Source organism: Larus michahellis, chromosome 5, assembly GCF_964199755.1.
Source record: "Larus michahellis chromosome 5, bLarMic1.1, whole genome shotgun sequence".
Taxonomy (NCBI): Eukaryota; Metazoa; Chordata; class Aves; order Charadriiformes; family Laridae; genus Larus; species Larus michahellis.
In genome coordinates, this window is record NC_133900.1 from 71,057,553 (window position 1) to 71,081,802 (window position 24,250).

The 24,250-nt window shown below is 36.0% G+C and overlaps 1 protein-coding gene across 3 annotated transcripts in view; it reads right to left on the reverse strand.

Annotated features, from left to right (window-relative positions):
* PDS5A (PDS5 cohesin associated factor A) overlaps positions 1-24,250 on the reverse strand; it is an 81,145-nt gene that overhangs the window by 17,765 nt on the left and 39,130 nt on the right. For all 3 annotated transcript variants that reach the window (XM_074587848.1, XM_074587849.1, XM_074587851.1), the window contains 14 exons: positions 24,028-24,108; positions 22,406-22,546; positions 21,245-21,360; positions 20,351-20,445; positions 19,435-19,580; positions 12,357-12,508; positions 9,341-9,454; positions 8,612-8,693; positions 7,787-7,835; positions 7,527-7,666; positions 5,904-6,019; positions 5,081-5,186; positions 3,446-3,606; positions 627-750 (listed from right to left, as the gene is read on the reverse strand). In XM_074587848.1, coding sequence (XP_074443949.1) covers positions 627-750; positions 3,446-3,606; positions 5,081-5,186; positions 5,904-6,019; positions 7,527-7,666; positions 7,787-7,835; positions 8,612-8,693; positions 9,341-9,454; positions 12,357-12,508; positions 19,435-19,580; positions 20,351-20,445; positions 21,245-21,360; positions 22,406-22,546; positions 24,028-24,108 — 1,623 coding nt within the window. The remainder of the gene's footprint in view (positions 1-626; positions 751-3,445; positions 3,607-5,080; positions 5,187-5,903; positions 6,020-7,526; positions 7,667-7,786; positions 7,836-8,611; positions 8,694-9,340; positions 9,455-12,356; positions 12,509-19,434; positions 19,581-20,350; positions 20,446-21,244; positions 21,361-22,405; positions 22,547-24,027; positions 24,109-24,250) is intronic.

The window sequence follows — 24,250 nt, forward strand, 5'->3', positions numbered from 1 at the left end:
GCTTTTCACACTTCTGAATTATGCATAGGTTCAAAGACAGCCAAGATTAAGAACCTAAGATATTTTACAAGTGCAGATTAACAATGTTATTATTTAAGAGATTATAGTGAAAAGTAATAACCTCTCTTCTCTGCATAAGGTGACTTTCTGCTTTACAACTTGTCTAAGCAAGCAGTAAGCTAACGTCTGAGCTTATAGTCAAGTAGTTATTCTGCACTAACTTCCTCAGTGAGGAAGTGCTGTATGTGCAAAGACCTTAAAGCGTGGTAATTTAATACATTTTGAAAGTAGAGGATGTTATCTCTCATTTAGTATCTGCTAAATGTTTCCTCATGGCATTTAGTGTGGATCATTCCAGCATATTTAGCTTATTTTCCCCCTAACTTTTCCCGTGTAATCAAAAAGGAATACCTTCGCTATCAGACATCACATTACAAAATCATAACTGTAAGACACAAACGTCAATAATTTGCTATTGTAAAATTAATGACTTATCTCAACTACCACATACCTGTCGGCTCATAAATTGTTATCTGTTAATAAACAGTATGAATTAAATTTATGTTTATTACTAGTTTCAATTAAGAACAACAGAAACATCTTAAAAACCGAAAAGCAAGACATACCTCAAAGATCTGCGCAAGTTGCACTTCTTTATTTGAAAATATGGCATGTATACAGTGAACAGCTTGTTTTGCCTGATGAGGAGTGCCTCTTTTTGCTTTCTGATGCAAAATCGGAATTAGTGTTCTGTGAACATTAAACAAAATACTTCAAAATGCAATTTGCAATCTACAAAAAATAAAGCTCTTCACCTATACAAATCTATCTTCACAATCTTATAAATCAAGCATTCCTTTGAAGTCTGTTCAGGAAAGATCATAATCATAAAGTGAAAAGCAGGACGGAATTGTATTTAGTAATACTTGTTGAACACCTGACTGTATGCAGTTAAGCAGAAAAAAGCCCACAGGGAAAAAAATCAAACATGAAAGAAAATAATGATCAAAATAAGGCTGTTTAGGAAGCTAAATATAAGATGGGGGGAACCCAACAGCTTCAGCTAGGGTAAACTCCTGGGCTTCTTATCCAAGCTTGGAAGTGACAGGGCTGAAGAAAATTTATGAAAGCTAGGAATAACCATTAAACATCAGTGTTTTTACAAGCCTTTACTGCTTTAACTTTGGTCTTTAGTCGCAGTGTATGCTCAAGTGAACAACTGCTTCGTTCTGAGCTTTTGCATTTGAATCCCCCAAAGTCGATCTGCTGATCAGAGGCCACTGAAGGAAAGAGCAGGGCAGAAGCCACCCCAAAGACCAGGTCGAGGTTGGTCACACTGTTCAGTTCCGCCCTTGAGAGCACACTGGAAAGCTGGCCTGTCCCCTGAGAGCTCATCGCCTGAGACGCTAACTCATGAGACTTACCACACAACTCACCCAGCAACTGACACAAGAAAACAAACTTGCCTAGAAAGCACCTGACACGGAAACATCTTAAAAAAAAAAAAAAGTTCCTTGTTTTCTTGAAAGGCTCAGTAACAATACAGCATTTAGTACATGGATTATTTAGCACCCAGCCTTCACTGACACGTTCTACATAATCAAAATCAGCAACAAGATGTGCAAGAGGAGCTTGAAGGGTTGAAAGAATGAAGTCTCAAACGTTTTCCTCAAAAACCACACAAAACCCAAAACCAAACCAAAGACCTCCAGAAAAATGTGAACAGTATTTAAAGTAGGAGAATGCCTCTTCTCAACTTGGTAAGATTCCACAAGTTGGATTAAATAAGAACCAAAATAGCAAAGAATTCAGTAAAACCTGCAGTTAAAACAAGCTTCAACGCCTAACCTACAGTTTTCATGGGGTAAGTACATGCATATTAAAGAACCTTTGCCAAGCGCTGGCACATCAGTTACAAACTATACCTCATCACGCCCCAACTGACAAAATTCTGCAAAAACGTGAAACCTGACGTGTTTACATGCACCTTTACACGTTTACATGCTGTCCCTAGGCTGCTCTCTTTGAGCATGGACAACGCTTCCATCAGACTCTAAGGCCATACAGCAGTCCTTGCCTATGAAAGCAGCCTGGTCTAGTAGGAGGTGTCCCTGCCCATGGCAGGGGGGTTGGAACTAGATGATCTTTAAGGTCCCTTCCAACCCGGATCATTCTATGATTCTATGAATGGTGCACAAAAACATTAATTTTCCATCCGAGGAAGAACTTGGACTACTGCTGCTGAGCACTACTTCAACAGAGAGCAGACAGCCTGCTCACACAAGGGGTTTAAAAAAAAAAACCAAAAAAACCCCCCAAAACAGGTCACCTGAAACAAGCTACCTTTTGTTTATGATAAAGGTTTCTGAACATATGAAATCTGGAACACCTACTTGTCCTCAGATTTCTTTTTCTTTGTGTCAGCGTAAACACTGACCTGGTTTTGGCATTCAGAACGTTCACCTGACTTGCTTGCAAACCATGCCAAAGGGCTAGACCTCCATTTTGACAGAAAGCAATGTCAGCAATACCAGCTCCTTTGACAGAAGATGACATACCCCAGCAATGTCAGTCTTGCCTACAGCCTAGTAGGGAACTATACTGACAATGGGGATTGCTGGGCTTTTCCTTCTCTTCACCCCTACAAACACCTTAAAAGGCATCTCATATGTGAACTTGTAACATTTTTCTTTTTGCCCAAAATCTGATTCAAATCCATAAGAATCGCTGAGGTTACACCTTCAATTTACTGAGAACTTAAGGTGTACACTGGTATATATCTTAGCATGGTAATACCTGAGATGTTATTTCAATATATGAGAACTTGAAACCTGTGCTTTATAATCTGGATTAGTTAGTTACTAACAGGCTAATTTTAAGGTTTTAGATGTTATTCACAAGGTTTTAAATAGTCTGTGAATACCTAGTAGATTATGCAGCTTTAATCAGCAGTTAAAGCATGAATTGCATAATGACGACTTATAGACAGCCAATTATTCTTTGTTAGAAATTCATGCCTGCTTTTGGATCTTGTTTCCCAACTTGTTTCATAACAAACAGAGCTGTTAACCACCAGAGATTATATTTTCGTTCCTTACAAAGATAGAAAAGTTGTGTGAAGGACAGATATAAGTAGAAATGATGCCAAGGAATTACATCTTTGCCATATTCTTGCTGTTGCTTATTTCGTAACCTGGGAAACATGCTACACGCTATTAAATCTGAGTACCTAACACCTTCAATAGATACACAAAAATTGTGAGAATGCAGAATTTAAAAATGAAGAGACAGAAGCAGAAAGGTAGCAAAGGAATACAAAATGATGGAGGAGAAGCTGTTCACATTTAACTAGACTATAAAGTAATTTTAGGGGCAACATATTAAGTAAACTATCAAGAGGCAGAATTCCAGTTATGAAAAGCTGTGTGTAAAGAAATACACTCACGATCTTATCTGTGGCAGGTCTGTTTCTATTTTGTGACCCGTGTTTCTGAAAATCTGTATGGCTGCCTCAGCTACCTTATCATCTTCCATCCTGAGGCACTGCAGCAGAGACTCATAGGTCTCTGCAGAGTGGAACGAGGTAGGATGTGTAAAGGACAGAACCTGTAGATACAAATTTAAACAAAGATACATTTAATCATGGAAAATGAATCATCAGCAAAATAAAGTTATGGCTGTTTATGAGCATTACCATCAACATAACTAGTTATTACACGCTCATATGAGATTACGTTCAATAACTTCAATAACTGCATTTTGGAGAAGGTGATATAGGCATTTTCAAATAAATTAATCTGTGCTTTGTTCTTCAGGTCCTCCAAATATCTGGTAAAATACTACATTATTTGAATATGTAAACATATTTACTGAAAGGAACACTTATTCAAGAGTATTCATTTATATTCCAATCTACTTAAGAACACCTTTATTCAACCTAACAGAACTGAAATCTTAATTTCTCCAGAATCCCTGAGCAGAAAAGATATCAAGAACGTTAAGACATCTACAAACAAAACATAGATTACTATCCTTTTAATCTAAAGCTAATGACATGTACCACATTCTGTTAAATAGGGGAAACGTCAAATAAGAAACTAAGCATGCAGGGATTCAAGGCAGGACAAGAGAGAACAAAAGGTTATCCCAAAGCAAAGCTATATTAAGTATAGTAAAGTTCAGACAACATAAGGTCGGGAGAACAATGAAAACTTGCATGTATTTTGTGTATTCTTTGGATTTGTCTTATCTTGGTTTCTTTCTCAGAGTTACCTATTGCATGAGTATCAGTGAGAAATAACGTTCTCAAAGATATCCATGTCACAGCAACAAAATTTTCAGCCTCGGCAGATTACTTTTCTGAGCTACATTCGCAAACAGATATTACTTCTTTGCATACTTCCGTATAACTATTTCTATCATGGTTGCCATTACCAAATTTGGTGTGATATGTCTCCATAAACTCCACCTCGTTCATTCACACTTCTGAAAAGTCTCACAATAATTACATAACCTTCCCCTCTGTTCCCTCCTATATGTTATACTGCTCTTTGTTAAGATGTTAAAAATAAAGGCTCATTAGTGAACTGCCGAATCCATCACAGATTTTTTCCAGAAATTTCAAATCCTTCTTTCTCCCCCAGCCATTTCTCATCACCAGTGAGAACACAAGTTTCCCGACCCCTTTTTGTCCTCTCCATAACTTGGCTCTTGAATTTATTCCTTGCTTTCCTTCCAGTATCATACAGGTCCCGAAGAACGTGCCTCACCTAATTTCTCCATTTATCTTCCTCTCACTTTACCTCTGCACCTTCTTCTATATGGCTTCCCTGAGCAGAAACCAATTTCTGCTTTAATATGCGTATTTCAACTCTTGGAACCCTTTTCAAAACATATTTCCTCCAAAACCCCATCTCTTTCATTATTCTTTTCCAAAGTGAGTATTAATAACCAAACAATTTCATACATTAAAAAAGTAATTATCTAAATAATAACTATTAAAACCACGCTAAGATTAATTTACTAGTCATTCCACTTTTGTTGCTTCATTACGAACTACAGTTGCTTTAATGTAGATTACCTTGAGAAGTTCAAGTCCTGCACGAATAGCAGTATCAGGACTTACACCCTCCTCTTCATCATCAGCTGTCCCCTCTATGGATTTATTCATTAGTTTTACTAGTGCACTGAAATAAGAGATACAAAAAGAAAAAAGCAAATGAATGTGACAATGTACAATGATAAAGGCTGGGGATAGCAGCAAGATTACTTGTTTGGCAATATTTGACAATAAATAAAGGGAAAGCAATAGTCCATTGCGGGGGGAGGTGTTGCGGTGTTTGGTTTTTGGTTGTGGTGTTTGGTTTTAGGTTTTGTGGGTTTTTTTGTTTTGTTTTGTTTTAAATCAAGCTATTCCATTATTCCTTTTCCTTCTGACTTAGCTTTCTGCAAAATTAATTCCTTAGGAGAAAAACCCAAACCAGCAAAAAACCCCACCACACTGGAAGCATTCAGATCAACACACAGTTGCGTGAGTTTCAAAATGTAATCAGGTTGCCAGACAAGTCTCAAATGAAATCCAAACATTCTCTTACACAATCCCACAAAAGATAATTAATTCAACTGCTATATGGAAGACCGTGTTGCAGTTAACTATGTGAAAATAATGATCATCATTTTCACCTAAAGCCCCACAAAGAGCAGTTTCACTGGGAACAACTACTATATTTTTAAAATCATTTACAGATGTAAATGAAAATGAACACATTTACAGAATTATTTAACAACAACAAAAAAAGCATATTACCCTATTTACTGCTAGGACAGACTTAAGAGAAATTCCAAGAAAAAAAAATTATTTTTTTGGTCATTTAAATCATCTTAGTATGATCTTTCAAACTTACCTAATGGCTTCTGAGTCAATATGTACAGGGGCAATTCTTTCCAAAAGAAATTTGACCATTTCCAGAAAAGGATTTGTTGGCTGCTTAGGATTTGCAAGTTTCCGGGCTATCTCTCTCTACAAGAATGTTAGATACAAACATGAATTATACTCATTTTACTTACTACTTAAGCATGTTGAATAAGCTGAATATAGGCACTTTTAACCACAGAGGTTGTCTATATAACCAGTGAAATGTATTTGGGGGGGGGGGGAGGGGGGGCTGATTTTATCTCCAAATCTTTCTTTATCTCAATATACTGAAAGCAGACACACTTTACCAAATTTTATTTACATGTAAGAGGTATTTAGGTTTCTAGTGAAAGTTCTTCAGAGCTTCCTAAGGAATTGCAGACCAGAACCAAAACAGAATCGAGGGAGAGCTAAGTGCAATGTAAATGGAATTTAAGTATCTGTGTCGTCAAGAGTAATCCATAAATCTGTAGGTAATCCTGTTGTATGTATGAGATTTCATAAGCAACAACAAAAAAAACTGCAGTAAAAGCTACACTACTGCAGATGTGCAGAAGCACTACACTACCTTGAACAACAGATGTTTGGATCCTATGTACTTGCCTTTGAATATTTTGGATCCAAAAATCTGGTTTTCCCCTCTGAATACCCCAAATGTCAAGAACATTACATTCAGCTGCAAATCCAGGTGGAAAAGAAGATATTTTTTGTTTTGAACAGAAGTCTAAAAATCTCTCTAAGAAAATGACTTCTTGACCTTCCCTCTCCTAAGGGTTGGACGCTGCAGACATGACAAACTAGGAAATTGTTCTGTTATGCTAATTTACCTTCAGGAAGAGGGAAGAAACCCTGGCTCTTGCAGCCGCATCACTGCATTCCCAAAGTGCAAAATTTACCAGTTTAGAAGGAGACATACTCTCTATATCAAGTAGTTAGGACATAATTCTGAAGGTCATTCTGTTCTCTTCCCTGGACAATTTCAAAGTCATTAGACAAACCCCAAGAAGCCTATGTTTGTTTGTTGATGCTCTCTATTGCAATTTCTATCAATGAAATTGCTTACTTTATTTTGGGACCACAATGAAACAAAATCTGTGATTGTTGGCACAATCTGTAAATCTCTGGAAAAGCCTGATTTAATATTAAGGTGTGCATCTTCATCAAAGAGATTAAATAGATGAGAGAGATGGAAAGACTGATCTCAAAATAATGTTCTAGGAAGAAAAATAAATTAATAATATGCAGATAGTATAATATTTGTCTTGCTGGTACTCAGAACAAGTTTCATCAGTGTCAGAAAACAGTTTAGGAACCTTACCAGAAAAGAGACACTTGAAATAAAATATTTAAAAAACAATTAAATTAGTCTTTCAGACTCCATGCTCGATGCTTATAATCCCAGGAAGGAATAAAGCTAATGTTTCCTTAGAAAGCAAAATAATCACCAAAATTATATTTTCCATAATCTCTACAGGTTAACCAAAAAAGTATTTTATGAAAACCAGAAATATATAAAATTCATGTTAAGGTACCAAAGGAGACCATTAACTCCAAATAACTGTTTTAAGAACAAATATTTAAGGTATAAAAGTTTGTTTTTCCATTTCCTTACCACACAGACATCTGCCTGTTTACAAGAACATGTAGGGCTAATTAACAGTTCAAGCTGGGACCGAAGTTTCTCATCATCACCCAGAACCTGATTGAATTTCTTCACAAAATCTTGTGCTTTTCCAGGATCTGGAAGATTTTCTGTACGATTAAACACAATTTAACATGAGATAAATATACTTCTGTGAAACTTGGCATACTGAAATCGTATAATTTCCAGGAATACTGTAATAACAGTTTATAGAACTTATTAATACTTACTTGCTATGGTCATCAGCTTTCCAAACATGGCAGCACTGTTTGCTTCTGACTGAGGACAACAGCAAAAACAAACAAACAAATCAGTGATATCTCCTTTATAAAATCTACCTTTAAGCTGACCTGTTAGTTCTTCTGCAGCGCTTTATTCTACTCTGGAATCTTATGCTTTATGTTTTTGTTTTAAGAATAAACACTAGAATAGCATAACAGTATCATTATCAGCTACTACACACAGAAAAAGGAGAAAAAATATTCTTGCAATATCAAAGAACCAGAGAAATTCACTAATTCACATAACAGATCAAAATCAATTGTTGAAAAAAAGACCTAAAAAAACCCCTCCAAACAATTCCCCCCTAGTCCACCCCCCCCACAAAGCCCCAAAGCAATGCCCTTCTAGTTAAAGTTTCTGCTAGTTTGAAAATGTGCTTGTAAGTAAAATTCCAGTATAAATACTTAAAAACTTGTTTTCAAACAATCATTGCGTTATGTTACAACATATTTCATTCTCAAAATATGTTATAAATAATATGTTATAAAATGATATGTTATAAAATGAGAAACAAAAAAGTTGGAATTTTTTTTTTTTTTTTTTAATTTTTTCCAAAGTTATTGACCAGTAATATAAAATAATGGTAAGCATAAGGAGGCCATATACCTTTAAGCATTACTGAAAGCAACTTTACTTAATGAGAAAAGAACATTGTCTGCATATGGAAATCAACAGAATAATAAAGTCACACTGAACATATGATATTTTAAAAAACCCAGTAAATTAGTCTAACAGGTCCACTGGACAAAGTATTAATATTTTCAAAACCGTACAGTGGGCTGCTTATGCAAGTCTAGTAATTCTCGTACGTGACTCCTTAGCATGTTCTGGCACTTCCACATCTCATTCAGTGCTCTGCAAAAGCGCAAAACAAGAAAAGAAAGGCTTACCAATTTGTTCATGACAAAAACATGCTGGATGTATTGGTAAACAGGATTGTTTATTTATTTCTCTTATAAGTGCAACATCTGCTAGGTACAATCGAAACCTACCAAGTATTAAAAATAACCATTCCAAATAAGGTGGTACTGATTTTCTTTTTTTTTTTTACAGAACACCACCTCTCTTATTATTCTACTTGGAACAATTTCACATATGCAGGACAGCCACAGTATATCTTATAACCACCCAAACGATCTTGAAAATAACATTTTCAAAATAAAAAACAGGCCACTATCAACCAGAATTCAGTTATAGATATCTTCATCATGGACCTAACAGAGCAAATCTAGAAGTCATTACTTGAGCACTTTTAACTCTGCATTGTTCTCATTGGATGAAAATGAATGGATAAAACCACTCTTCTCAAATTTCAAGGTATCTTTTTGTCTAATTGACATGTAACGTTTGTATGTAAAAGGGAAATGTTTTTAAATTCTACTTGCAAATAATGCTAAGCATCAATTACTTACATTTTTATTTAAATCCTGACAATACAAGATGATACAGACGTTGGAAAAGCCTGAGAAAGCAAGTGTTTGCTGAATACAAGCTATACTCACTTGACAGCATTTGGATCCAAGCTAGCATACAAATAGTACAAGCACTTCATTCGCTCTTCCGTTTCCAAATTGTGTGGAACGAGATACTGAGCAAAGATTTTCTCTACCAGTAATCTGCAGAAAACAAGGAGATAAAAAACTGTACTTTTACAAAAATGGTGATACCTTTCAAACAAGCTGAAGGAACAAGAAATATCGGAAGTCATTGAAACTACATTTTTCGACAGAGAAGAAAAAATAGTGCTCTTTCTCATCTGTAAAGATCCGTTCCGCTGTTGATACAAAGATTAACAAGAACTGCTTCTTGAGAGCTTTTCCATGTTCTTTCATTTTCACCTCTAAGAAGGAGTAATTGCTTTATTTGTCACCATCCAAATTCTCCTTTTTCTTTAGGCTCTGAGAATCTCCCTTTGTTCATACTTATACATAAACGAGGGGGATATAGACAGTAAAAAGCCCAAATAAAGGAGAAAGAATACAAGAATATATCTCAAGAAGAGGGAAAAGTAAAAATCTGGGAATGCCATATACAAAGAGCATAGAAGGCAGCACAGGTCAAACACACCATATTTTTGCTCAAAGAAAATTCCATGAGACATGGTGGCAAGGCACAGGAGTAAAAGGATGATCATGAACATGACTACAACTATGTCAAGGCCCACGATAACATTAAAGAAAACTTGGCTTTCTCCCTTTGAATGTACATTTTACTACTGATGACTCCAAGAAGTAAATTACTTGGGGTACAAGATCTTCAGATCTCATTGGAAACCACCTCTGTTTAACATACTAGGAGGTTGGAGGCATCAGAGTTATCTTACTAATTCATGAACATTGGTCTAGCCCATGTCTCTACAGATACATGTTCTAGTAAATCTGTCAATACAAATGGTGAGACTACATCACGCCTTCCCTGGTCCATGTTGGTTAGGGTGAAAATGTACAGAAATACAGAATATCTCTGGGACACACTTTTACCCTGTGGGGAAAGTCAATGGCTAGCATATCAAGAGTGGGTAACAGGGCAATGTTTAAGATGTGGTTATTTTACCCCTTTCCCTATGCATTTGTTGCAAAACAAGGAAGCCCAGAGCACACAGGTGATAAGCAGTTCTTACAGTCAGAAGTTCTCAGTCTTGAGTAGACAACGCACATCAATAGTCAAGTACCATCAAAAATATTATCAAGTGACTGAGTTAAGGACGTGTGGAGGAAATTTGTTCTATTCCACTTCATGCCTGAATACTGTGTGATACTGTGCTATTATCCTTTGAAAGAACTAGTGTTAATCCTGTGTACACAATGGAAAATACTCCACATCTCAGACAGCTGTTCACTGTTACTTTTTATCCTCCTCCCTCATTACAGAAAGAAAACAGGCCAGAGTTGGCTAATTTTGACCTCTGCTTCTGTGCTTAGATGACTGATGGACTCTGTCTTAAAAGATTATAGCATTTCTACTGCTCTTCAGGTGCTAAAAGTATTAACTTTCTAATTCTGACAATGGTAACATTGAAACCCATTTATTCCTTCACTCTGAGATGAGGAAACCAACCCAATGGTGTGACTAAGCCAGAACTTCACTGTCAGCCCTAAAAACTACCAGAATTTGAATTAAAATTGAACTAGAGAAAATCAAACCATCAATCTTTCGGAGTGGACACCCAGAAAACAAACAGCATACAATCCATGCCTACTCATGAAAAGACAGTTTCAATGGCTTAATCAGACTTTCAGAAGAAATCACTTCAGAGGAAGAAACTCAGCTTTGATGACACAGTCTTTCCTTAAAATTCCTTGCCTCATTTCCCTGACTGCATTTCCTGTGAGCAGGAATATGGAAAACATCTGTCCCATTCACTGTAGAACTTCAATTCATTCCCTGGTCACTATCAAACCTGCGTACCGACAGTGAGATGTGAACGTGCTAGAAAAAACATGAATGAACCTCTCAATGCAAATTAAAGCATAATTGATGCACAAACATATGCAGAATTAGCTTTGTACAATCTACGTGCAGATTTCCTAATTTTTCACTATTTAATACTTCTACCTCAGCAGACTTTCAGTGTAATTTCTGCATGTCAATCTCATAACCATACCTTTCTTCTTCTTAAAAAAAGAATTACGTCAACTAATCGAATACGTAACTCTGTCCCACTTATGATCAGCCAGATGAACAAAGTGAGAACCTTCACCACGGCAGCAGTAAGAATTTACTGTCATAATCAGCAACTGAAGGAGGTTATTAGCCCATTCCAACTAGTCACTATGATCACGCGCCCTACTGAGGTAGCAGACTGTATAACCAAGATGCTAAGAAACATTACGAAGAAATGGCTGGCTTGTGAGTCTGCTGAATTAAAAAATCTAGGCTGAAATTCTATCTTTGTGTGATCTCATAGTTTGGCTTTCCTTGTGAAAGACAAAGAATTAATAATGAGAGTTGAAAACTATCTTCCAAACCCTTGGCCAAAATACTTTTCTCTAATCCCAAATGGTATTTCCAAAATTAAAGGGACTGAGTGACAAAACAGGGGAGACCAGACAACAGTGGAAGCACCCACAACATTTCTGCAGCTTTTATGTAGAAATTAACCTTTTAGGTAGAACAACATACCAAAAGGAGATGTCTGTGCGTGTACTGTGGTGCATACATGCACGATGCTCACAGACCATGGATTTTAACATGCTAGCCTCTGGAATGTTGTATGGCAAACATGAACTGCGTACAGCATATGCACAATTTGACAATTTTTTCTATGCAGTGGTTAGTTAACAACAATCTACTATCATCACAGATCTAGTTCCATCAGTAAATAGAATGAATACATGAATAGACAATGCGACCACCCTGAGTATCTTAGTACATGTCTTAATGATTATTAATTAAATCTATCATACTTAAAATCACAAATACAGAATGTAATATAACAGCTTTCTCAGGATAAGCACATATTTTCAGAGTATCTCTTATGACTATACAATTAAATTAGGAAGGCTTAGGTTGACTCACTTGTCATCAATGCTATTTTGATAATATATGTGCAAAAGCTTATCCTTTATCCAGCTCACTTTCTCTGCAGCATCTTTTCCAGCCTCGGCATGAAGACAATACTTCTTGTATAGCTGGGCAAGACCCATCATAGCTTCTTTTCTTACTCGCCACTGGAGGAGGAAAAAAAATGAAAAGGAAGTGGGGAAGTGGTTTTGGTAAATAAATGTCAAACATATACAAAATATAGTAAACATGTAGAAGCGTGAAAGATAAAACGGCCACACTCTGATCTCCTACATTTAGAAACTTCAAAAGCTGAAAATTGCTGTTTAGAATGTCTAACATGAGAATTTGTAAAGCCTACATAAGGGATTACTTCTCTGTAGTATGCAGATTAAGTATTGTCTGTGCAGAGGAATCCAGTACTCCTCTGGGTTGAGCGAAGAAAGTCCAGGAGCTAGTCAGTATAAAAAAAAGTTAAGTACAGCTTAACATGTATGCCTGAATAAGTGCCTTCTTGAGCCAGGATTTGGAAGACTTATCTATTCAGAGACAGGCGGCAATCAGAGGTGGCAGCATTTTATCTCCCCATAGTCTTACACGGTCTTACAACACGCTTGTCTAGAAATGGGAGATCCGGAGCTTAGGCCTAGCTAAACCTGCCAAGGCTTGAACTCTTAGGCCACTCTCCAGGACAGTGGGAGAGGCTCTTCTTGCTGAAGCCTTTAAGTAATCACTGTAAGACTCCAGGGACCCAGGAAAAAGCGAGACTACAACATCCGCAGATGGAGTTCCTGGGTTTTCATCCATGCTTTTGGTGGTCACTACTTTATCCCCTCATGTAAACAGGAAACGTCCCACTGTTAAACACTTTAACAGACAAGATCTGTAAGCTCTCCTACGCTGACTCGTGGAAGGAATCACACCAGAACAGGCTGAGGATTAATTTAGAGAGAATAGTTAGCATCTCCCACTGAATGATTTGCACAGTAAGCCCCAGAAGAAACTTGTTTTGCCTCACCATTTAAAAAAAATGCATGAATTTCAAACTGAAAGAGATAATTTCTTCCAGAACACGCTAGATGTCAATTTTGGCCTTGAACTCCAAGGACTAACTGCTCAAATCATTTCACTCTATCAAGCATAAATGTAGATACAATCATTCACACTGTGCATAACTTCTTCAATCTTGTTAAACTGAAGGCTTGCTTTAATAACAGTAAGTGAGATATTGCACATTTGATTTCTTAATAGTTTTACTGAGTGACTTCCTTTACTTGAAGGGCAAAGAAAAGAAAAATCTTGAAGATAATATGTCTTATGTCAGCACAACAACCTTAGACACCACAAGTAGTTGGAACAAGTTATATCAAGAAGATGGAAAAAATAAAACTATATTTTCTTACATATTTCTTAAATATTAAAACCACAAGTAACAGGTCAAGATAGTAATGACTTTGATAGTATATAATATAATACTTTGTTTTCACAAAAGAGAAAAATTTTAGATATAAATTGACGTTATTGTTTAACTTCTCTGCAGGAATTTGTTCACACCCATTGCAATCTAAAGCACATTTGAAAGAAAATAAAGGTCTGAAAGAGAAACATTTTCAGAAAAGTATTCATTAGATCTCCTATATGAGACAGGAAAGATAGCAAAAGTATCGTCAGAACACAGTGAAGAAGGATTGCAAGAAATGATTCTAAAAACTTTAAGCCTAAAATGAAAGCAGAGTACTTAACAAGGGGTTATAAGGAAAGGAGGTTTGGATTGTCAATAGATTTCTGATCATTGAAATTGCTGTAGAGAATAAAAGTCAGAGCACACGGTTTCAGGCAGAAGATGGGAGACACCCTTAGATGGAAATCCCTTAAAGAATGCTTTGAGACATCCTGGAAGCAACTCAGTGAACAGGAGATACAGGTTAAAAAAAAAAAAAAAAAAAAAAAAAAAAAAAGAGTAAGGTGTTACTGAGAATTAAAGCTCAAAGAGCATAAAGTAAAAGATGAAGACAAAGGAAAATAAAGGGGAACGTAGTAATCAGTTTCAAAGGGAGCAGATCAATAAACACAGCTAACAGAATTACTACCCTGACTGAATTAACAGAAGAATTTTGAGTGTCTTATCTTCCTTGGTTAACCAGCATAATTAAACTCCTTCACTGAAGACTGCTGAGCTGAGTTAGAAAACCTGTTATTGAAAATTCAAGACAACCCCTTACCTGTCGGAATAGCTAACCTATTCCTTCCATAGAGTTAAGAATATTAAAATCTTAAAAATCTTTCTCCTTCATCTGGAAAAAGCCACAATGGGTTTTAGTACACACAGAGAAGGAAGAGTTAAAACTAACACATGAAGTAAAATATGTAAAGAGAAACAGAAAATGGGAGTCTGTTCTATGGCTCCTCATTCTATAGCTTTTGACTTCAAGCTGATGATGTGAAAGTCTGTTCTCATGACAGGACTGAGACTCTAGACCACAAAGGCTGTTAGGAGAAATGGGAACAGAAGTCAGCTGTCAAAACCCTTCTCTAACTTTTCAGGTTGTTAAGTTTACCCCAGTATAAAAGAAAAGTAGCTGAACCATTTTTAGAAGCTTTTAAAAAAATTGGGTCTCCTGAAACTAATGATTATGAAAAGTGAAGACACTGCAAAGACCCTAGAGACAGTGGTCCAATGGAAAATTCCTCAGAACAATTCTTACCAAAGACTGGATTCCAGTTTTTGGGATGCCTCTGTTTCCAGAGTTACTTTTCCAACTGGACCAATAAAAATGGATTTGAAAACTACAGGGGTGTGCGTGGGGTTGTTTGGAGGTTTTTTGGTTGGTTTTTTAATAGCTGTAATCATTGTACAGAGATTGTACTGTGCATACAGATTGAGTTAGCTAAGGATTTTTTAAAAAAAATAAGTGAAGTACTGTCTTTTAGCCAAAACCTTTTACCCTAAAAAAGTCATTAGGCTATCTTTACTAATACTGTGCCAGTGAGAATATGGTCAGGAGAAAAAACAGACCACATAAATGACATAACAGCATGATTTAAATTTGAAGTTTTCTAGATTCCACTTTGTTTTACAAAGAAAAAAGGCAGAATTGAAATGACAGACTAGTGTGTTTAAACAATCAGCATTTTACTTCAGCCTGCTGGACAAGTGTTCTTTTTATAGTAATATCTATACTCATTTGATAGATGATTGCAGGCCTAAAAAGAATTACATGAAGTCAAACTGACAAATAATCACTTAGGAGTCTGCAGTAGATTTGTCCAACAGCAATCTGGCTACAAGGAGTAAATGCAGTCAGCAGAAGATAATAGAGTCCTTTAAAGCAAAAGAATAACTAAAATAGGTATAATGCACTATGTCTGGAACTGAAAAAATCCTACATAGAAAATATAAAGACAGTTACATGAACCTATCAATGCTCCTCTCCCAAACTGGACGAAAATCCTAAAAAAAAAAAAAAAAAAAAAAAAAAAAAAAAAACCGAAACTTTACAAGTCCTTGATATTCACTTTATAACACTGATTATATTTAGAAAGACATGCTATATAGTTATGGTCTCCTTCAAATGCTAAGTATTTTTTGTAGGCATTTCTAGTCAATCCTCAATTTTAATTTCTCCTCAGGATGTACTTTCATTAAAGCTCTCTCCAGAGATTTTTGTAAGAGAAACATAATCTAGAGATAAAGTTATTCTTCTCTGATGAATGCCTGAAAAGGCACCTAACCTTGAAGCGTAATACATCAGCAAACCCCTGACTGGTGCGAAATCACAGAGTCAAACATATTAGGAACATTTAACTACCACCACACGGGGTCTAAGGCTACACCAACTGAAAATTCCTAGCGTAGTGGAAATGAGTACTACAGCTGCACAACTGATTGCCTCTTGCTGATGGCGACATGCTAAAGGAGAACAGAGACACTATGCAGAATCACAGAATCATAGGGTTGGAAGGGACCTCTGAAGATCATCTAGTCCAACCCCCCTGCCAGAGCAGGGTCACCTAGAGCAGGCTGCACAGGAACGCGTCCAGGCGGGTTTTGAATGTCTCCAGAGACGGAGACTCCACCACCTCTCTGGGCAGCCTGTGCCAGTGCTCTGCCACCCTCAAAGTAAAGAAGTTTTTCCTCGTGTTTAGGTGGAACTTCCTATGCTCAAGTTTGTGCCCGTTACCCCTTGTCCTGTTGCCAGGCACCACTGAAAAGAGCCTGGCCCCATCCTCCTGACACCCACCCTTTAAGTATTTCTAAGTGTTGATAAGGTCCCCCCTCAGCTGTCTTTTTTTCAGACTGAAGAGACCCAATTCCCTCAGCCTTTCTTCATAAGAGAGGTGTTCCAGTCCCCTAATCATCTTGGTAGCCCTCTGCTGCACCCTCTCCAGCAGTTCCCTGTCCCTCTTGAACCGGGGAGCCCAGAACTGGACACAGTACTCCAGGTGCGGCCTCACCAAGGCAGAGTAGAGGGGGAGGATGACCTCCCTTGACCTGCTGGCCAAACTCTTCTTGATGCACCCCAGGATGCCAGTGGCCTTTTTGGCCACAAGGGCCCATTGCTGGCTCATGGTCATCCTGTTGTCCACCAGGACTCCCAGGTCTCTTTCAGCTGAGCTGCTCTCCAGCAGGTCAGCCCCCAACCTGTACTGGTGCGGGGGGTTATTCCTCCCCAGGTACAGCACCCTACACTTGCCCTTGTTGAATTTCCTAAGGTTCCTCTTTGCCCGAAGACACAATAACAATCATCCCATTCTGACTAGGTGGAAGTCCCAGTGGGAAGTGGTGGCTACACTAAAAATTTTTGTATCTCACAAAATGACTTTCCGGGCTTGTTTCTTTAATGGCTGAAAAAGGAGGAAGGTGGTCTTAATCACTCCTGCGAAACGTGCGAGGTCAAGCTGCAGGTACAACTAATTGAAGAGCTGCTTTATAATAGTGAACATACTCAAAATCAGTATTTCTCATTGTGCAAAGAGGACATCCTTTTGTCAAAATCCATTACAGTAACATTAAAAAGGGGAACATAAAAAAGAGAAATTATTTCAAAAGAATTAAAGTAACTAGCTAGTGTGACATAAGGAATAGAAAGGATGCCCCTACCAAAAAGGAACAATAACAAAAAAAAAAAAAAATCAACATGGCTACACAGCACAGTGATGCCTGCTATTAAAAGATCATCCTCTGAAGAGCACGGAGCCACATCTGAAAGAGTGTAAACAGGAAAAAGTATAAGCTCTGGCAAGTTGAAGGTAAATCCTTGATGAAGCATGGCAAAAGTTTCAGAACCAAATTATTAAAAGCATATTAATTAAATATCTTCACCAAAGTCTCCGAAGCAGGAAGCCTTCCAGACCCTTGTAGGGCTGAAAGACAAACAAGATTTATTCCAGGAGCGAGGTCTGAAGAGGTTTCTTAAAGTGTCATTAGAAGACATTTTAAAACAAATTAATAAAACAAGTAGTAACAAAATCAGTAAGACCAGGTGGTATCCCATCCATGACTTCTTCAGGAATTTAGAATTGCTACACCAAATACTAACTATTCTGTTATTGCAATCTGTCAATGAACAGATTGAACACAGCAAATGTGAAAGAAACCGAAGGGTCCCAAGATAACAGAGTGCCACTCACCAGAATATCTGATTTTGAATGGGCAAACAGGTTGAAACAGAACAGTAACAACTACAAAGAGCAGGCACTGCTGAAAAATGAAGTCATGGGACTCGGTCATTAAATTTTACATAACGGGAAGTTTTGACCAAGAAAAAATGAATTTCAACAGACTCACAAATATACCAGTAAAATGCACCAAGGATCCCAAAAAACATTCCAAAGTCTCACACCAGAGGATCTTAAAATAAAAATCCCATTGTGAATTAATTATTAACTAAAACATAGGAGACGATGAGTGGAAATAAATGACTGGTCTTCACAATGAAGGGAATGAAGGGAACCTACTGATGGATTCAGAAGGGAATCCGTGACAGAACACATGAAAAATTATTAGACAATGAACTGAACAACGTGCATAAAATTTACTGAGGCAGTTGGATCTATCATTATAATGAGGAACTGCAGAAAAATGTTACACTACTCAGTTGTTACAATATGAAATGAAAGAAACTCAAAATAAGGTCAGATTTTTCCCATCTGCATTAACTCCGCATATAGAGTACTGGGCAATGCATCATCTAAAATTATTCAGGGAAAATACTCAAGTCAACATAGATGTTTTCCAAAATAGTCAGCTCAGTGCTCAGAAATAGCATAAAAGACAGAGAGAATAAGAGAAAAAAAATTATCATGAAGTATGTACACAATATGGTGCACACCTTGAATGCCATGGCCGAGTCTGGTCACCTTGGTTCCAATAGGATATAGAACAACCAGACAAGAATGATCAGAAGTATGCAATAATCAATTTGTGTGGAAGTTCATGAGGTGATTATTTAGCTTGAAAAGTAGAGGAGTGGAGAAGATATGGTATACGTATTTATTAATTGTAAGTGTGTCGAAGAATATTTATTATTTTACATAATGCAAGAACGATGAGATACCCAGTGAAATTATCAGACAAGTTCAAAACAAACAAGTGAAGTTACTTTTTCCACACATGCATTAAACTTGAATTTACTGATGCACATGCCATGGATGCTTATAAATAAGTTCAAGAAAGAACTTGACAAATTCATGGAATAAAGTTCCATCGAAAGCTGTGATGAACATGATCATGCAGATTTAAAAATCCTTAAAAGACAAATTGCTGGAAGCCAAAACTGACGACTATGAGAATTAAACTGGGCTATAGGGACCTTTGGCCTAAACATATGCAGCAATTCTTATACTGTTCCAATACGACTGCGTTCCTCACAAGTCAATGACCTTATTTGCTTGACAACACTTGATTGGTGCCTCTGTAACATGGAATCTACATTAAGATGTTCTGGTAAGAAAATTATTTTTTCCCCCACAGTATTCTAAGTTGATAGTCAACTCTAAAATTCTCTATTTATGTGGCTTTGGTTTTTTTGGTTTTACTTTTACCAAATTACATTAGAAGCAATATTCCTGAAAATAAAATATTAACACTTACCCGTTTGTCTAGCGTTCTTTCCCTTACAAAGCCAAGCAGCTGATCATTGACTAAAGAAAGATCTCTCTTGCCCGCAGTAATAATTGTAACAATAACATCATGTCGAATGGCTTCTTCTGGGTCATGTGATCTAACCTTCAAATATTCTGTTATGATCAGAAACAATGAAAAGCTTCGCTTTTTTATGTACATATGACGTATTCTGATTTGTTAATAATGTCGGAACAATTAAATGTCAGTCACACATAATCAACCATATAATCTATTAAACATGTAACTGCCTACAGGAAACATCTGTTCCATCATTTTCTACGTTAAATACAAAACAATTACATACTTATAAATATCAGAAGAATATAAAAGTGAATCGCTTTTACAATAGCCTCATTTGCAACAAGCAATGAAGTGAAATAAAGCTGATTAGAATATACTGATAATAAAGGGGAGTGGGGAGGTGGGAAGAATGCCATAAGAAATAGAAATTCTGCTCATAGTTAAAACGATGCTGAAGCGAAAAAAAGAAAATTCATTGTTTAGATCAGCACAATGGCATTTTCTGAACTCAGTGGAAGAGAGTACTGGGGAACACGCTGACTGTTCTTGAAAATAAATCAAGATGTTCATCAATATTTGCTTTGACTTGTTAAAGTTTCACTAGAATCTGAAATTACTTTAAAACTCATTCTGCAATGGGTAGCTTTGTAACGACTCCCTCTGACAAAGCCCACACATCGTCACACACCCCTCTCTAATAACTAGCACTTGTCTTCAGCAGAAAGCAATTATTCAGTAGTGAACTCTTCCATCCAACATTGGACTTGATACATTTTAGAACTATACTGCTATGTACAGAAATAATTACATTCTTCCTTGCTCATTTCTTAAATTATTCTAAACCTCTGTATGAGCATCTCACCAGTGAGGTCTTTTGCTAAGTCTGGATGGTTCATTAAACAATGACTGGCGAATTTCACACTCTCTAATCTCACAGGGACATGGATATCATTGAACCTAGAGGGACAGAAGATGATGAATGTTAATTTTTAATTAGCCTTGCAAATCAAGATTATTCTCTATGTAGTAACATATGTTGATTGCATGTTCCATTAACTATTAGAATCCTTTTATATGGCAAAATAATACAATAGAAATATTTTGAATTTATCTCCATAATGTACCTCATACAAATTTTATGTTATTTCTTGTGAAATTGTCAGGACTAAAATTAAAGGATGAAGAGACTATATGCGGATGAAATGTTGACCCAATGGATTTTGTCCATTGACTTTTGAACATAATTCTCCATACACTGTCAACCATGTGTGTTCGTCTCTTTCCCTCTCTCTCTCTCTCTATATATATATGAAATTATAAAAATATAAATTGCCATATAACATGTAGCATTTGAAAACATTCACTTTTTAAAAAATGATACATTTCTATATTTACTTAAAATGAATTATTTCTTCACTCAAAAAGGTAAATGCCAATAAAACACATATAGCTGCAGATACAGCTGAACAGTATGAAATTTCAAACAATGCTGGCGTATCTATTCTCTAATTTTTGCTATGTATGCAATGTGCTGTCTACCTAACCTATATTGTCATAGCAGACATCAATATAGCAGCAGTACTTCAGGCTTCTTCATTCTAAAATATAACTGTATGCAATTCTCTGCTTCGAAGATTTAACAAAAGAACTTGTTCAAATACAAGCAAACAGTTATATCCTATGAAAAACGCAATACTATCACAAAATTCAGAACCATAAAAACAGAAATTCAGAATTTTTTCCCCGTTTCTCTTACCGCCCAAGAAAGCACTGCCAAAGAGGACGATTTTGTGTGGCCAGATCAGAATCTTTGGAGCCAAAGAGTTTAGCCAGAAGTCGAACGACAGCCAAACGTTCTTCTCCATCATTGCTCTAAAAATCAAAACATGAAAAACGCACTGTAAATCATTATCTGTAATATCTTAATAACAATTTCTGGCTTCCTTTTCCTTCTACTTTTATAAATTAGATTAGAAAGTGAGTTTGACATTATTTCTGATAATCCTCAGTCTCCCTAATTAGATGAATATAGTAAAAATACACAAATAGCTATTAAGGTAACATATACAGCCACTGACTAGATGGCTGTGCTTTGAAAACTCCTTCTCTTTCAGGAATAAAAACCCCCACACAGTAATTTTTATAACATATATCCCTAACAATTTAAACAATGAACAATCTTATTTTTGTTTTAAAATAGAGTTTAAGACTATTTTACGTGTGTGGAAAATTAAACCGAAAATTAAGATGTTATAAAATAGATGTGCATGATAAAAGATATATGCAATTTCACCAAATACCTATTTCTTGATTATTTTTGTTTATCGTCACCTTACCCTGTATATACATGCACACACATAAAATTACTTCTCTTGTCCATTTACAATCTTATGAAAGACAAATAGCTTTTTAATTAAAAAAACCCAAGCCCCCACATCAGGATGAATTAGCTATTTCCAAGGATTCAAAAGAAGTCAGCTGTCTTATTATCTGATTATGACAAATCTGAGAAAATATTTGGAGACACTTCTTCTCTTATTACAACATTATTTCGGAAAAGAAAATTCTGCAAATCAATACTGAATCTGACATACCTGCATTTCATGAGATAAGCCAACCACAACCTAATTACTTTATAAAATTTCCGCTGAAATCCAAAGATTAAGTACATATAACTTTTGTATTAGATATAATGATTATATATTTTGTGTGCATAATACACCTTTGCCAGCACAGAAAGCACACAGCTGCGTACAACTTTCCTGTGTCCTTCCTTCAATATTACATTTCTCTTTATTTTAAAGTGATAAATATTAAATTTTTATCCCTCCAGTAGAACACTTATTAAATCTACAGCTCTGCACTCTTAATATCCACACAACTTTTATTACTCGTCCAAAGCATCATTGTCACCTACCTTCAGCTTGAATTCAAGCTGTGGCATGACAGATAGCAGTAAGTGAGGATCTATGGCAAAAAGCTCTTGTATCAAGTCAAACACGTGTTCTGATAAGTCACTTACTGAAGACTTTCCCAGTACCAGAACCTGGTTAAAAAACTAGAATACAAACAATATTATTTAGCAGATTTTCCTTCATTAATGCAAACACTATTTTAAAAAAATATTTTAACATAGTATCATTAATGCTTTATTTCTAATGGAAGGCACTCAATACATATTTTTTTTCTTTACATCAAAGCATTTCACCCTTACAGTTTTGGCTCAAGCAAATTACCAAACAAACATCCTTCATAATTCAGTTCTATCACTTCTTTTAGGAATGATTCATTCATGGTAATTTGATAATTTATAATATCAATAACCATCTTGTCAGCAAAATTAACACGTAATAACAGAATTGTTAATTTAAAATGCATATCGTCCACTAGAAGTTGAGAAACAAATTTTGTATTTTATTTTTAATTTTCTTATAATTTAAAACCAATCCAAATTGAAGATCACCAAATGTTGAAAAAGAAGCTTCTTTACTTCTACTTTTAATCCATTTTAAAGAATGTCAGATGACTTTACGATGTGTCTTGTGATATTTGACGGTAATGTATCAAGGTTGTTAGTGATCTAACAGAAAAAAAAAAGTAGCTTAAAATATGAATGATTTCTTTTGGATTTGTTAAATTTTAATATGCTTAATATACTTCCTATTAGATACTGTGGGTTAATATTAATATTATTTGAGCAGTACAAATGCTACAAAGCTGTTACACACTTGAATAAGAAAGTAAGAATAATAATATTAAATCAACTCAAAGGTCACTCTATGCACTATCCTGTTTCCAGCTATGACTAATTACAAAAGCTTAAAGAAACAGGGGAGTTGGAAAGTGGTACTTGTTAGTGAGACTCCTTGAGCTTTCAAATACTTACTGATTAATCTTTTATGAATTTGCCTAATTCCCTTTATAAACTACTCCGGCTTTTAACAATTCTATGGGCTTCAGCGCCAAGGGAAGGCAACAGAATGGACCAGGCTACATCCCCCACAAGACTGCAGTAGCTATTTTAATAGGTAGAACATACAACATCGACATTCAACAACAGGTATTACAGTAGAAGGAAGCCTTGTAAGAAACTCCATTCTTTTAGTCTTTACAACTAAAACACATTTATGATGGGGAAAAAAAGCATCTAGTAAAGAGCTGGTAGTTTGAAATGCTTCATCCTAGAGCTTGGTATGAAATTAGGCTGCCTGGTTGCTGGACATATGAAGTACTAACAATTCCGTTTATTGCAACAGGGTTTTTTGGTGGTCACCTGTTTTCACAGCCTAGATTTAAGCTTAACTTCAGACTGAGATGGGTAAAAATTAATTTCTTCTTCCCTTATTTGAAACATCTGACATACTTCTTTAACAATTGAGCTAATAATATCCTATTTGGAAAATTATATTCTCTTAGCTGCATTACAAAATGTGCCTTTTATAAACAATATTTTTAAACAAACAAACAAATCTTCAACAAATCAAGACTAACAGGAACACTCGTTACTTGTAGCTAACATGGATTAATTAATTTACATACATTGGCAATACACGGTTCAATGGTCTGGACGGTCCTTTTCAACAGGACTTTTGCAAGATCAAATGCTTGTTTATTAAGGTTCTGAAATAAAGAAAAAATAATAATAATAATAAAATTTTAAAGAGACAAACTATTTCAGATGACTTTACTTTTCTCTCCTAACCTTAAAAGACCATGACTTTAGAAAGGTATGTTTTACCACCAATCTATTTGTTTTCAAAGC